Below are 12,371 nucleotides of genomic sequence, written 5' to 3' on the forward strand. Positions count from 1 at the left end.
AAAATCCCAAGTCAGGCGCAGTTCCACCATGTGGAACAAAAATGCACCCTGGTCAATACATGAATATATCAGAGTAGGGGACCATGTCTATCTTAACTGTGCTATAGACTATAGACTCAGGAATCTGTACAGACAATTCTTTTTTTTTTTTTTTGAGATGGAGTTCTGCTTTTGTCACCCAGCCTGGAGTGCAATGGCGCAATCTTGGCTCACAGCAACCTCTGACTCCTAAGTTTCCGGGATTACAGGCGTGCGCCACCACCAGCCTTTGGCCAGGCTGGTCTCAAACTCCTGAGCTCAGGTGATCCACCCTCAGGTGATCGACTTCCCAAAATGCTGGGATTACAGGTGTGAGCCACCATGCCCGGCCAGTATAGACAATTCCCAATATTCTTTTGTTATTGCCACAAAATCACAAACGAAATGATTTGTTTTATGGGAGAAATATTTCTTTTTTCTAGAGAACCTTGAAAAATAATTAATAATTTTATTCCAGTTCAATTACCATAATGAATTCGCCTCTGTTTAAACTATTCAAACACCTGGACTCTAGGTCTTTCTGATCAGCCACCACTGATGACAGTTACTCTTAAACATTTTTTGCTTATTTCTTTTATATCTGGATTTGTTTTCTTTTTTAAGTTGGAGTCTCACTCCGTCGCTCAGGTTGGAGTGCAATGGCGCGATCCCAGCTCACTGCAACCTCCACCTCCTGGGTTCAAGGGATTCTCCTACCTTACCCTCCCAAGTAGCTGGGACTACAGGTGCCTGCCACTATGCCCGGCTAATTTTTGTATTTTTAGCAGAGACAGGGTTTCACCATGTTGGCCAGGTTGGTCTCGAACTCCTGACCTCAGGTGATCCGCCTGCCTCAGCCTCCCAAAATTCTGGGATTACAGGCGTGAGCCACCACACCCCGCCATTTACTGAATCCTCAAATTTTTCTGTAGGTCAAACATCACGGAACTCAGTGACCAACTTGACCAAATATACTATACAGTTTCAAATGAACAGCAGGGTTTAAGGATAAGAAAACACTTTTCCTCCATTTTGTCTAAAGTTTATATATTTGAATAATTTCTTACAATTAAAATATTAATAGCTCTTACCTATGAAGGATGTTGATCAATAAAGTATAGTCCTGGAGGAAGTCATCTGCTTGAAGCCGGCTGCCATTTCTAATTCCAAATTCTGACAACTTCTTGTGATTATTAGCTAGGAAACATGAATAATTTAGATACTTCAGTTACATCTTCATAGAGCAGTCAGGTTCATTTTTTAAAAAGATAAACCTCTGTTATGGGCTCAATTGTGTCCTGTTCACCAAAATCCAAAGGTTGAAACCCTAATCCCCACTATCTCAGAATCTGATTGTATTTGGAGATAGGACTTTTTAAAGGAATGATTAAATTTAAATGGGCAAGTAGGGTAGGCTCTAATCTGATCTGACTGATGTCCTTATAGGAGGAGGAAGGCAGGCACAGTGGCTCACATCTATAATCTCAGTACTTTGGGAGGCCAGGGCAGGATTGATTCCTGAAGCCCAGGAGTTACACTGAGGCGTGTGGTTGCACTACTGCACTCCAGCCTGCTAGGCAACAAAGCAGCAAAAAAAATTTTTGGGACTCTGTCTCCAATCAATCAATCAATCAATCAATCCCAAAATCTGGACAGAGACATCAGGGATGTGCACCCCTAGAGAAAAGGATATGTGACACAACAGAAAGGAAGCCATCCACAAGCAAAGGAGAGAGGCTTTAAAATAAAACAAACCTGCCAGCACCTTCATCTTGGTCTTCCAGCCTCCAGAACTGTGAGAATGTAAACTTCTGTTGTTTAAGCCACCTGGGCTGTGGTATTTGTTATGGAGGCCCTAGCACCCTAAAACATTAAAACACTGGGAATTCAGTCTTAAAACACTTAACTACCGAAACTCCTTCAAGGGGACCAAACTGAGAAATTCTGAAAACTTTTCGCCATTAAAATTTTTTTTTTTTTAAGACAGGGTCTCACTGTATCGTGCAGGCCAGAGTGCATCCCGGGCTTGAGCAGTCTTCCTACCTCAGCCTCCAGAATAGCTTGGACTACAGGTGTGCACCACCATGCCTAACTAATTTTTTTTTTTTTTTTTTTTTTTGAGACAGAATCTCACTCTGTTGTCCAGGCTGGAGTGCAGTGGCACCACCTTGGCTCACTGCAACCTCCACCTCCCAGGTTCAGGCGATTCTCCTGCCTTAGCCTCCTGAATAGCTGGGATTAAATGCATTCCCCCCACCATGCCTGGCTGATTTTTGTATTTTTGGTAGAGAGGGGGTTTCGCCATATTGGCCAAGCTGGTCTCCAACTCCTGACCTCAGGTGATCCACCCACCTCGGCCTCCCTTGTGCTGGGATTACAGCTACAATGCCCGGCCTAATTTTTGTATTTTTACAAGAGATGAGGTTTTACCATGTTGGCCAGGCTGGTCTCAAACTCCTGGCCTCAAGTGATCTGCCCGCCTTGGCCCCTCAAAGTGCTAGGATTAGAGGTGTGAGCGCACCAAGCCCAATTTTCTATATAATCTCAATTTTCAATCCCCCCCCTTTTTTTTTGGCTTTTAAACATTTATTTCATTGTTTATAAGGAAAACGCTTAGAAAGGCTTTCCCTACATTGACACCCGGAAAATACTAACAGTTTCTCCTAGTTCTTTTCCAGATCTGTTGCTTGCTTTACCATTTTAATCTACCAGGAATGCCCTTGACATTCTTACCCAGATTTCCACCTCCAGGCCCTTTCACACATCTCCACTGACTGCAAACCTCTTGGAACCATCACATTCAAAAGGAAAACCAGTTAATGGGGGTTCACATTTTGGTGAATTAGCATCACCTGTGAAGTCTTGCGCTCACCTAACAACGCTGCTAACATTGTAATACTATTCCTCAACTGGGCTCCAAGTTCTGACTTTGCTCAGATCTCAGATAGATCTCAAATCTATCACCCGCCTCTGCCTTAGTAAAAATCCCTCAATCCCCTCCTCCCTAACTAGCTCCCTGCTACTCCCCTGTTTAAACCCTGGTGGCAGGTGGCAGTGAAATACTGCCCCTTCCTCTGGAGGGTAGGAGTCAAGGGAGAGGAGGAAGACAAACACTGCACATATGACAAGAAAGACTTCAACCTTACCACTGCGGCCAACCCCTCAGCACCCTGACTTCCAGTGAAACCAAACAATGGGCCACTCCCAAGGCAGTTTAGGTTGTTTCACAAGTTCACACCTTTGTAGACAGATGTTCATTCTGTCTAAATGTTCTCTTCTTTGTCCAGGGAGTCCTTACTACGTCTTCAAAAACTGACCCAAGAGTACTCCCTTTCCTATTACTCCCCCTCCCTTTCACAAAGCTGAATATACTTTCCTTAGATTTGTACTGTGTACACACTTTTTCTACACTTTTCCTTGGACTATGCTGAATCCAGCTGTTGACAATCTCCCTTCTCCTTCCAGGCTGCAAGGCACTTCAAGCCAAGGTCTGTTGTCTTATTCATCCTTGACTTATGAATATCCAAAACTATGCCTGTCATAGAGGACTCCACACATATTCTGGTAAGTGCTGTCTCACCCTCCATACCACATGTATTCTGTACAGAAGGGTCACACTGAAGCCACTGAGATTCCTGACCAGTTTCCATTTTTAAGCTAGCATTTGAAAGAGCTGGCTACAACTAAGGGACAGCAAATAATCACAAACAAACATTTTTTTAAGTCAGCTGGCTAGAATGAGGCTTGAATACTCAAGTAGACTCCTAAAATAGAGCACCACACAGCCAAAACATGGCCTCCAATTACACATGACCTAACAGCCCAAACAATTTCTCAGCAAGCAACTACAACCAACAAGAACCCTGACACTAAACCTGAATTTAAAGAAGGCTTAACATCTGAATCGCCATCAGGACCTCACAAAGTATGAATAAATGACCAATAGACAAATAGGTATGAATTAAGTCAATATACAGGGAAAACACAAGGCCTAGAACCTTTGAAAATAACGGCACACTGGCAAAAACTGGGACATGGAAAAACGAGAACAGCAACTCAAGAAATGAGCTAAAAAAGTGACCAAGGAGGTATGGGATCAACGAGTATAGTCTGAAGGAGGAATAACTACGACGCAATCCTTACTATGAAAGCTTCAACAGAATCAAATATATTGTACCTTGTATAGCAAATGCATTAGCAAAAGGGATGAACTGCTTGACCTTTTGAAAGGAAAGATCAGAAAGCCAAAACCGGGCACTGAATTTCAATAATCTTTTTGCTATATAGTAGGAACAGGCTACCAAGGCTTCCCCACTCTTGGAGAAAAATCTCCAAACGCCTTAGAACCGTCCCCACTGTGATTTGACAGACAGAACAGTCTTCTCATCACAAGGTTAGCTCCCAGGATCCATGATACCGGCAAGGAGGTTCCTTGGAAGTGGACAAGAGCACTGCAGTCACTGAAAATGTCTGACATGGAGTTCCCAAACATGGAAGTGTGATGACCCCCAGCAATGTCACCTTGAAAGAGCACCTCCATGACCAAACACTGCCACTCTCTGTAATACTGAATATCATATACAGTAAATGAATCAACTAATGTGCACTCTTCAAGCAGTCTCCTCAATGAGAGGAGTGAATAAATACAATGTATGATACCTTCCGTCTCTCCCTCTTCGGAAGATATTAGGATTGTTCCTTTCCCATCTTCAATTTGGACATCTGGTGCTACCATAGCAAATTTTTCTTTCACTATCTACAAAAAAAAAAAAAAGGGATTCAAAATATTAACGTAGGTAATTAAAGATCATAAGAAATCCTAGACTTCTATAAAGGCTCTTACTTTCCCCTTCTATTTATTGGAAACCGGCAAAGTCACTCTTCAAGATCCCTTAGAGCAAGCAGGAAAGCCGTGGGGATTCACCGGAGTTCCATCCCCACATCTGACCACTGATGCAGATCAGATCCAACTTCATCCCAACAGGGGACTAGGAACTCCCTGGCTGGCTCTTGCTACTTTGTCTTTCCCTGCAGATTAGGTAGTGAGCTACACACACTTGACATATTTCATTTCAGTCTCTGTGCCAACCCTGTAACGGCAGGGGTTTGATAGATGGAATCATTTCTCATTAACCTGACTCTCAGATAAGGCTCCCCGTTCCATGCATTTAGAGAAGTGATAATATTCTGTTAAATCCTACCAGCTCCTAAAAAAGAAAGAGGGAAAAAAGAAAGGAGGAACTCTAAGAATCTACAAATAGAGGAATTACCTTTAAGCTCAAGAATCAGAAGATATCAAAGATAATTATTTCCTAGAAAAGAAACTGGGGCAACCACCCACTGCTGTACCTGCCACTTCCTTGACCAAACCATAAGCTCAAATCAATCCGTCCTGCCTAACCAGTTTCTGGAAGAAAGGCCATTCCCAATCAGGCAGCACTGCTATTTGAGAAGGGCCGCTTCCTCCTCTCTCAAGAGGCATGTAAATATGTAGCATTATGATGGTCACAACCAGAGAACAATAGGAAGTGATCCTAAAGTGGAAAGTGACACTTTTGGGTCATAAAAAAAGAAAACCTCCCCTAATACACAAATCTAGCCAATTTAACAGGAACTTAAGGACCAGACCATGTCCTAAACCCCCATTTCTTCCCTCACTTCAGCTCCAGAGGTGAATCCAGGTGTGCAAATGCCCTATGCCCTCAGGGACTAACTTACCATATCAGAATCAGGTCATATTAGATAAGTGTACACCACCACTTAGCCTCAACTCAGAAATAACAAAAGCCCCCTAATTTGCTGGGAATGGGCACTGTCCAACATGCAGAGAAACCAAAACTCTGCAAGTTACTTATACCCTTTAATACAAAGCTGGTAACTGGGGCTTTCCTCTACTGGAAATGCAAACTTTGCACTGCATGCAAATACTTATGTGCTCACTGCCATAGTGAGGACCATTCAAGGATACCTGTTATTTGTCAAAAAATACAGAATTTACCCACTGCCTGGGAAGCAAAGAGCAAAGAAGTCCTCTGCTTGCTGTGATACTGTGCCACCACTGTGCTGCAGATTCCAGTCAAATACTCCTACTCCATTCTGGGAATGTGAGGCACTTATTCTGGAACCACAGACAGAAGAGCCTGCAGGAATCCAGAAGGCAAAATAACCCAGGAAATCACAGCAACACATCTCTGCAGTCGGACCTTTTCAGAGTCACTAGCTAGTGTTTGCTTGTTATCACAGTAATACTGTAAAAGCAAAAGGAAAAGAGACCCAGGCCTTGCACTGACCTTGTCTTGTAAGGTGAGAACAGTCACTTTATGGACATTCAGCCGCACAGTCACCTCTGGCTTGCTGGCACATACGTAACAATTGGGGTTGGGAGGATCCAGTGCACAAGGCACAAGAAGCTTCTTTCTTGGGTTTGGTTGTTTATTCAAAAAAATCTTTGGAGGAGAAATAACAGGCAGAAATCAGAAACGTGTGCTATAATTTTATACACCATACAATCTAAAATCTCGTTTACCAGATATCCAACAAAAAATGACTTAAAAATTCCCTTCCAGATGGCAAAATGGATCAGGAAAATCATGACCTTTTTAGGAGCCTGGTTTTTCAACCTTCTTTTCTAATCAGCTAAAGGCTAGGCTTGCTAGGCTTGCTGAAAAGACATCTCCTTGTATTATATAAGACTCCACGTTCTTCTGCAACCTAATTTGGCAAGAGTAAGGGCACAGGCATGTTCATCTGTGGTGCCATCATTGTATCAGCAGCTGGTGTCCCTCCCTGAGGCTATTCTTATCAACCAAGCAATCTCCTGACAAGACCAACACACTGATTTCTCCAGTTAACGACAGTGCCTTTCACAGATGTCTAGAATCAACGTCACTGCCTTCCCAAATTTTCTGATTATAATAACATTTATATAATGAGGGGAAAAAATGTATTTCTGTACCTATTTACCATTTCTCTAATACTAAACAAAAAAAAATTAAGAACCAAGGCAAATATACAAATTACATTGAAATTAAGAAAAGCTCCAAGCTCCTGCTACTACTAAAGTTTAGAAAACACTAGCAAGATCCAACAGAAACAACAATGTCAGAAGACAAGAAGCTGAGACACAAACCTTTATCTTGTGACTACAATGTAGTGTTGAGTCCGCTAAGAGGAATGAATTCTAAAGGAGTACTCTACGGATTCCCCTGAGAATACAGAACTAAATCCCTCAAGAGACACTAAAGCCCTCCTCTGTAAAATAGTTTCTCTGTACAATGAATACTGGTAGGTGGAAGGGCTAGAAGCAAACTGCCCAGGCCAAGCAGGCTACAAAGGGAGAAAGATTTGTTTGATTTGGGGCTTCACCGGGAAGGTAAGTGTGCTAAGGGAAACTGACAATAATAAAAGCAACTGCTACCACTATTAATACCTGGGCTAACATTAATCCAGGCTGGAATTCATTTGCAAATGTAAAAAAGTGAAATCCAAATATATTATTATTATTTTTTTTCTTTTTTTTTTTTTTTTGAGGCAAGAGTTTTGCTCTTGTTGCCCAGGCTGGAGTGCAATGGCGCAATCTCGGCTCAACACAACTTCCACCTCCCAGGTTCAAGTGATTCTCCTGCCTCAGCCTCCTGAGTAGCTGGGATTACAAACATGCACCATCACGCCCAGCTAATTTTATATATATATTTATTTATTTATTTTAGCAGAGACCAGGTTTCTCCACGTTAGTCAGGCTAGTCTCGAACTTCCGACCTCAGGTGATCCGCCCGCCTCGGCCTCCCAAAGAGCTGGGATTACACGTGTGAGCCATTGTGCCTGGCCAGGTATATTACTATTAATAGTCCAAGAGTGGCATGGAGCTAAGCAGGCAAAGAAACCGGAAGGATGTGATGGGAAATAACAGACATTTTAATAAGTTCAGTAATTAGTACTGTTGGTGAGCTCAAAGGGATACTACAGCTTCAGGCTGCTATAAAAAAAATTGAAAAATAATTTAAAAACTGGATATCGGCCAGAAGCGGTGGCTCACTCCTGTAATTCCAGCACTTTGGGAGGGCAAGGCAGGCAGATCACCTGAGGTCAGGAGTTCACGACCAGCCTGGCTAACATGGTAAAACCCTGTCTCTCCTAAAACTACAAAAATTAGCCAGGCGTGGTGGCGCCCGCCTGTAGTCCCAGCTACTGGGGAGGCCGAGGCAGGAGAATCACTTCAACTTGGGAGGTGGAGGTTGCACTGAGCCGAGATCGCGCCACCGCACTCTAGCCTGGGTGACAGAGCAAAACTCCATCTCAGAAAAAAAGATACCAAAAAATAAAGTTCTTAGAAATTAAAAATGTAACATATACAATAAAAGTTTAAATAGAAAACTAAATCAGGATGGCAGACTGGGCAACTTGATTCTGTTCCTTCAAACTGAAATTTCATGAAAATAAAATATTTTAAGAGTGCATCGAGGCTGGGAGCGGTAGCTCACGCCTGAAATCCCAGCACTCAGGAAGGCTGAGGAGGGCGGATCACTTCAGGCCAGGAGTTTGAGACCAACCTGGGCAACATGGTGAAACACCATCTCTACTAAAAATACAAAAATTAGCCAGGTGTGGTGGCATGTGCCAGTAATCCCAGCTACTCAAGAGGCTGAGGCAGGAGAATCGCTGGAACCCAGCAGGTGGAGGTTGCAGTGAGCCAAGATCACATCACTGTACTCCAGCCTGGGTGAGGGCAAGATTCCGCCTCAAAAAAGAAAAAAAAGAGCACATCGGGCCAGGTGCAGTGGCTTACACCTGTAATCCCAGCACTTTGGGAGGCCAAGGTGGGAGGACTGCTTGAGCCCAGGAGTTCAGGACCAACCTGGACAACACAGCAAGACCCCGTCTGTTTTTGTTTTTTTTTTTTTTTTTTTTTTAAAAAAAGGGCCGGGCGCAGTGGCTCATGCCTGTATGTCTGTAATCCCAGCACTTTGGGAGGCCGAGGTGGGCAGATCATGAGGTCAGGAGTTCGAGACCAGCCTGACCAACATAGTGAAACCCCACCTCTATTAAAAATACAAAAATTAGCTGGCATGGTGGTGTGCGCCTTTAATCCCAGCTACTCAGGAGGCTGAGACAGGAGAATCGCTTGATCCTGGGAGGCGGAGGTTGCAGTGAGCCAAGATTGCACCACTGCACTCCAGCCTGGGCAACAGAGCTAGACTCCGTCTCAAAAGAAAAAAGAAAAGTAAGTGTGCATCAACGACACTGCAAAATAACAGTACCAAACTGCAAACTAGATATTTTTTGAAATTTCTGAAGGTAAATAGGTCTTTTTATTTCAACAATAAAAAGGAGAACCTAAACAACAGTAAAAGTATTGGCTAGTATTTCCTAGGAAGCCTTCTTGAGCTGGTAAGAAAGTGAAGTGTCTGCAGACACAACATCGAAGGAAGGAATCCAAAGAGAACATCCAAGTAGTGTTAGTCTTAAGAGATACACCTACCCCACCCACCACTAAGGTAGGAACTCTTAGAATAGGAGACCCTTACACAAACCAAGGACCTGAAAAGAGAGGAGAAAAATACTTTCTCCATAGAAATGATCTTAAACTTGGTGCTTAGTGGAGGGGGAGGAGTTATCTTCCCATATAATTCATGACAATAACATAGGGCACGTGCAGGTTTGTGGTCTGAATACATATGTACTGAAAATCCTAATTTAAAAGTAGTCCTGTATTGGCAGTGCCCCAAGCACCCAAATATAATAACCACAAATGCTCTCTGAAGAAATACATCTACAATGAGTCCCTAAAGAATTACCAAACACAATTCTAATACACATCCAGTTTTAAAAAAATCATAAACCATACAAGCAAAGCACTAAGAGAAATAGCAGAAATGACAGTAGACTCACCCATAAAGATCTCAGACATTGACATTATCAAAAACTATAAAATAAAATTGAAAAGAATGACTCAACAGGAGAATGACTGAACAAGGGACTATAAAATGACCAAGCAAATTTTAAAACCCATATAGCATTCTCGGAATTGAAAAACAGTTGAAACATCTTAGTATAAGGACTGCACAATGAATTCTTGCAAGAATTCAGTAAAATTGGAAACGTTAGAAGCAAAAGCAACTTCTTTTTTTTTTTTCTTTTTGAGACGGAGTCTTGCTCTATCGCCCAGGCTGGAGTGCCCTCTCATGATCTCGGCTCACTGCAAGCTCCGCCTCCCAGGTTCACGCCATTCTCCTGCCTCAGCCTCCCGAGTAGCTGGGACTACAGGTGCCCGCCACCATGCCTGGCTTATTTTTTTGTATTTTTAGTAGTGACAGGGTTTCACCGTGTTAGCCAGGATGCTCTCCATCTCCTGACCTCGTGATCCACCCGCTTCGGCCTCCCAAAGTGCTGGGATTACAGGCATGAGCCACTGCGCCCGGCGGCAACTTCTTAATTTTTCCTTTTTGTTGCAATTTCCAGGAAGCTTAAACACACACTCACTTGGCAACTAGAAAAATTACTTTTCCATTGCTTTAAACCAATGTTATTGTTTTCATTTTAAAAATTATCTGTTTAATGTACTTTTTATTAATGATTTTTTAAGGGGGGTTGCGTAAAAATGCAAACAGAAATACTCACTGTTCTGCACTGGTCTATTTTTCCTGATAAAATCTTCAATCCTTCCAATACTATCAACCCAGCAATCACTGCATTAGTAGTAGCAATAGCAGGAATAATGTTCCCTGCCATTGCTGGAAAAAAAAAAAAAGGATGAGTATGTTTCACTGTTTAAAAAAACAACTTCAAGGTTTTAGTGATACAACTTTAGTACAAATAACTTACATTTGATATCAAATCTACTCTTCATATTCATACTGAAAATATGCATCCTGAGGTTTGCAGCAGAGGTGACAAAATCCATTGCAGATGGGTCATCCTGCCAATAATTGAAACAATTTAACAAGTTTCTCCACAAATTTACTATTTTGAAGCATTACTTTCAGAGCAATACTTTCATGTGTTTATAACACTGTAGACTTTCGACTAGAACAAGGGGGTGCTGAGGGAAAGACCAGTCAGCTAGGACCTCACAGTAGCATGGAGGTGGGCTAAGTAGGGGGTGGGGTCTCATCATCAGCTCCTCTGGTCCAGTAATGAGTCTGACAAGAACACCAAGAATCACCAGCTTCTAGGAACTCACTCCAGCCTGAATAAAGGCACCGGAGACTCAGTGTATACACCGGAATCTCAATTCCACTCACTGACAATGGCAACCCTTTCCTGGGTCCAATTCATCAGTAATGAGAAGGTTGCTGGACAAACACAGAATCCGGGCGAAAAGACGGGCAATTTAAGAAAATTGTTTCAGGCTGGGCATAGTGGCTCATGGCTGCAGTCTCAAGCAATTTAGTAGGCTGAGGCAAGCAGATTGCCTGAGCTCAGGAGTTTGTGACCAGCCCAGGCAACGTGGCAAAACCCCATCTCCACCAAAAACACAAAAAATTAGCCAGGCATGGTGGCGCACACCTAAAGTTGTCCCAGGTACTCGGGAGCCTGAGGTGGCGGGATCACTTGAACATGGGACACAGAGGCTGCAGTGAGCCAAGATCATGCCACTGCACTCCAGCCTAGGTGATAGAGTGAGACCCTGTCTCAATTAAAAAAAAAAAAAAAAAAAAAAAAAAAGGCTGTTTAACACTTCAGAAAAACCTGGATGACTCTTTTTAGCTCCCCTTTGCCAAACTCTCTTCATATGCACCACTCTCTCATATATGCTGTTTCTTCAGATAAGGCAATACAATCCAAGTTTTTCCTGTTACGATTTGTATTTTTCCTGAGACTATATCCTAGTCTCTAGATTTCAGCAAGGCTTCCTGCTTTGCACTGAGAAGGTATTACCCTGGTCTAAAATTCAGAGGCATCACAGAACAGAAGTAAAAATACTGATAGCATAGTTCTTTATGTACTTATTGGTTGGCTGTGAATCCTCAGGCAAGTCAAATTCCCTGAGTCAAAATCTCTTAAACTATTAAATAGGTGTGGTGAGGACTAAGAATGCTGAATACTCAACACTGTCTTCCCTAAGCAGCTGTCTTATCACACCCATTACATGTGGACTTTACTCAAGAGGATAACAATTCCCATTCCAAGGGCTCTTTATTTAGCCTCTGTGCACTAATGAAAACTTCCCAAATCACTAGCATAACAATAACAATGAAAATATGAAAAGTTACTCTTTAAATATCACAAAACCCAAGAGACTAATGTTTATAAGAATCCCAAGAATCTAAATATACTAGCTTCATTTTAGTGTATTTAGATGTCTGATTCAACCAAAGTTTCAAAATCTGTACACACAAATTTTTCTTAGGTTT

At 42.4% G+C, this 12,371-nt stretch overlaps 1 protein-coding gene across 1 annotated transcript in view; it reads right to left on the reverse strand.

The window, feature by feature from the left end:
• The window catches only part of UBA2 (ubiquitin like modifier activating enzyme 2), a 41,537-nt gene that overhangs the window by 3,506 nt on the left and 25,660 nt on the right, over nt 1-12,371 (reverse strand). The window contains exons 11-15 of the mRNA XM_030820214.1: nt 10,840-10,933; nt 10,636-10,748; nt 6,309-6,464; nt 4,678-4,774; nt 1,110-1,215 (exon numbers count right to left, since the gene is read on the reverse strand). Of these exons, the coding sequence (XP_030676074.1) occupies nt 1,110-1,215; nt 4,678-4,774; nt 6,309-6,464; nt 10,636-10,748; nt 10,840-10,933 (566 nt within the window). The remainder of the gene's footprint in view (nt 1-1,109; nt 1,216-4,677; nt 4,775-6,308; nt 6,465-10,635; nt 10,749-10,839; nt 10,934-12,371) is intronic.

Source organism: Nomascus leucogenys, chromosome 10 (assembly GCF_006542625.1).
Source record: "Nomascus leucogenys isolate Asia chromosome 10, Asia_NLE_v1, whole genome shotgun sequence".
Lineage (NCBI taxonomy): Eukaryota > Metazoa > Chordata > Mammalia > Primates > Hylobatidae > Nomascus > Nomascus leucogenys.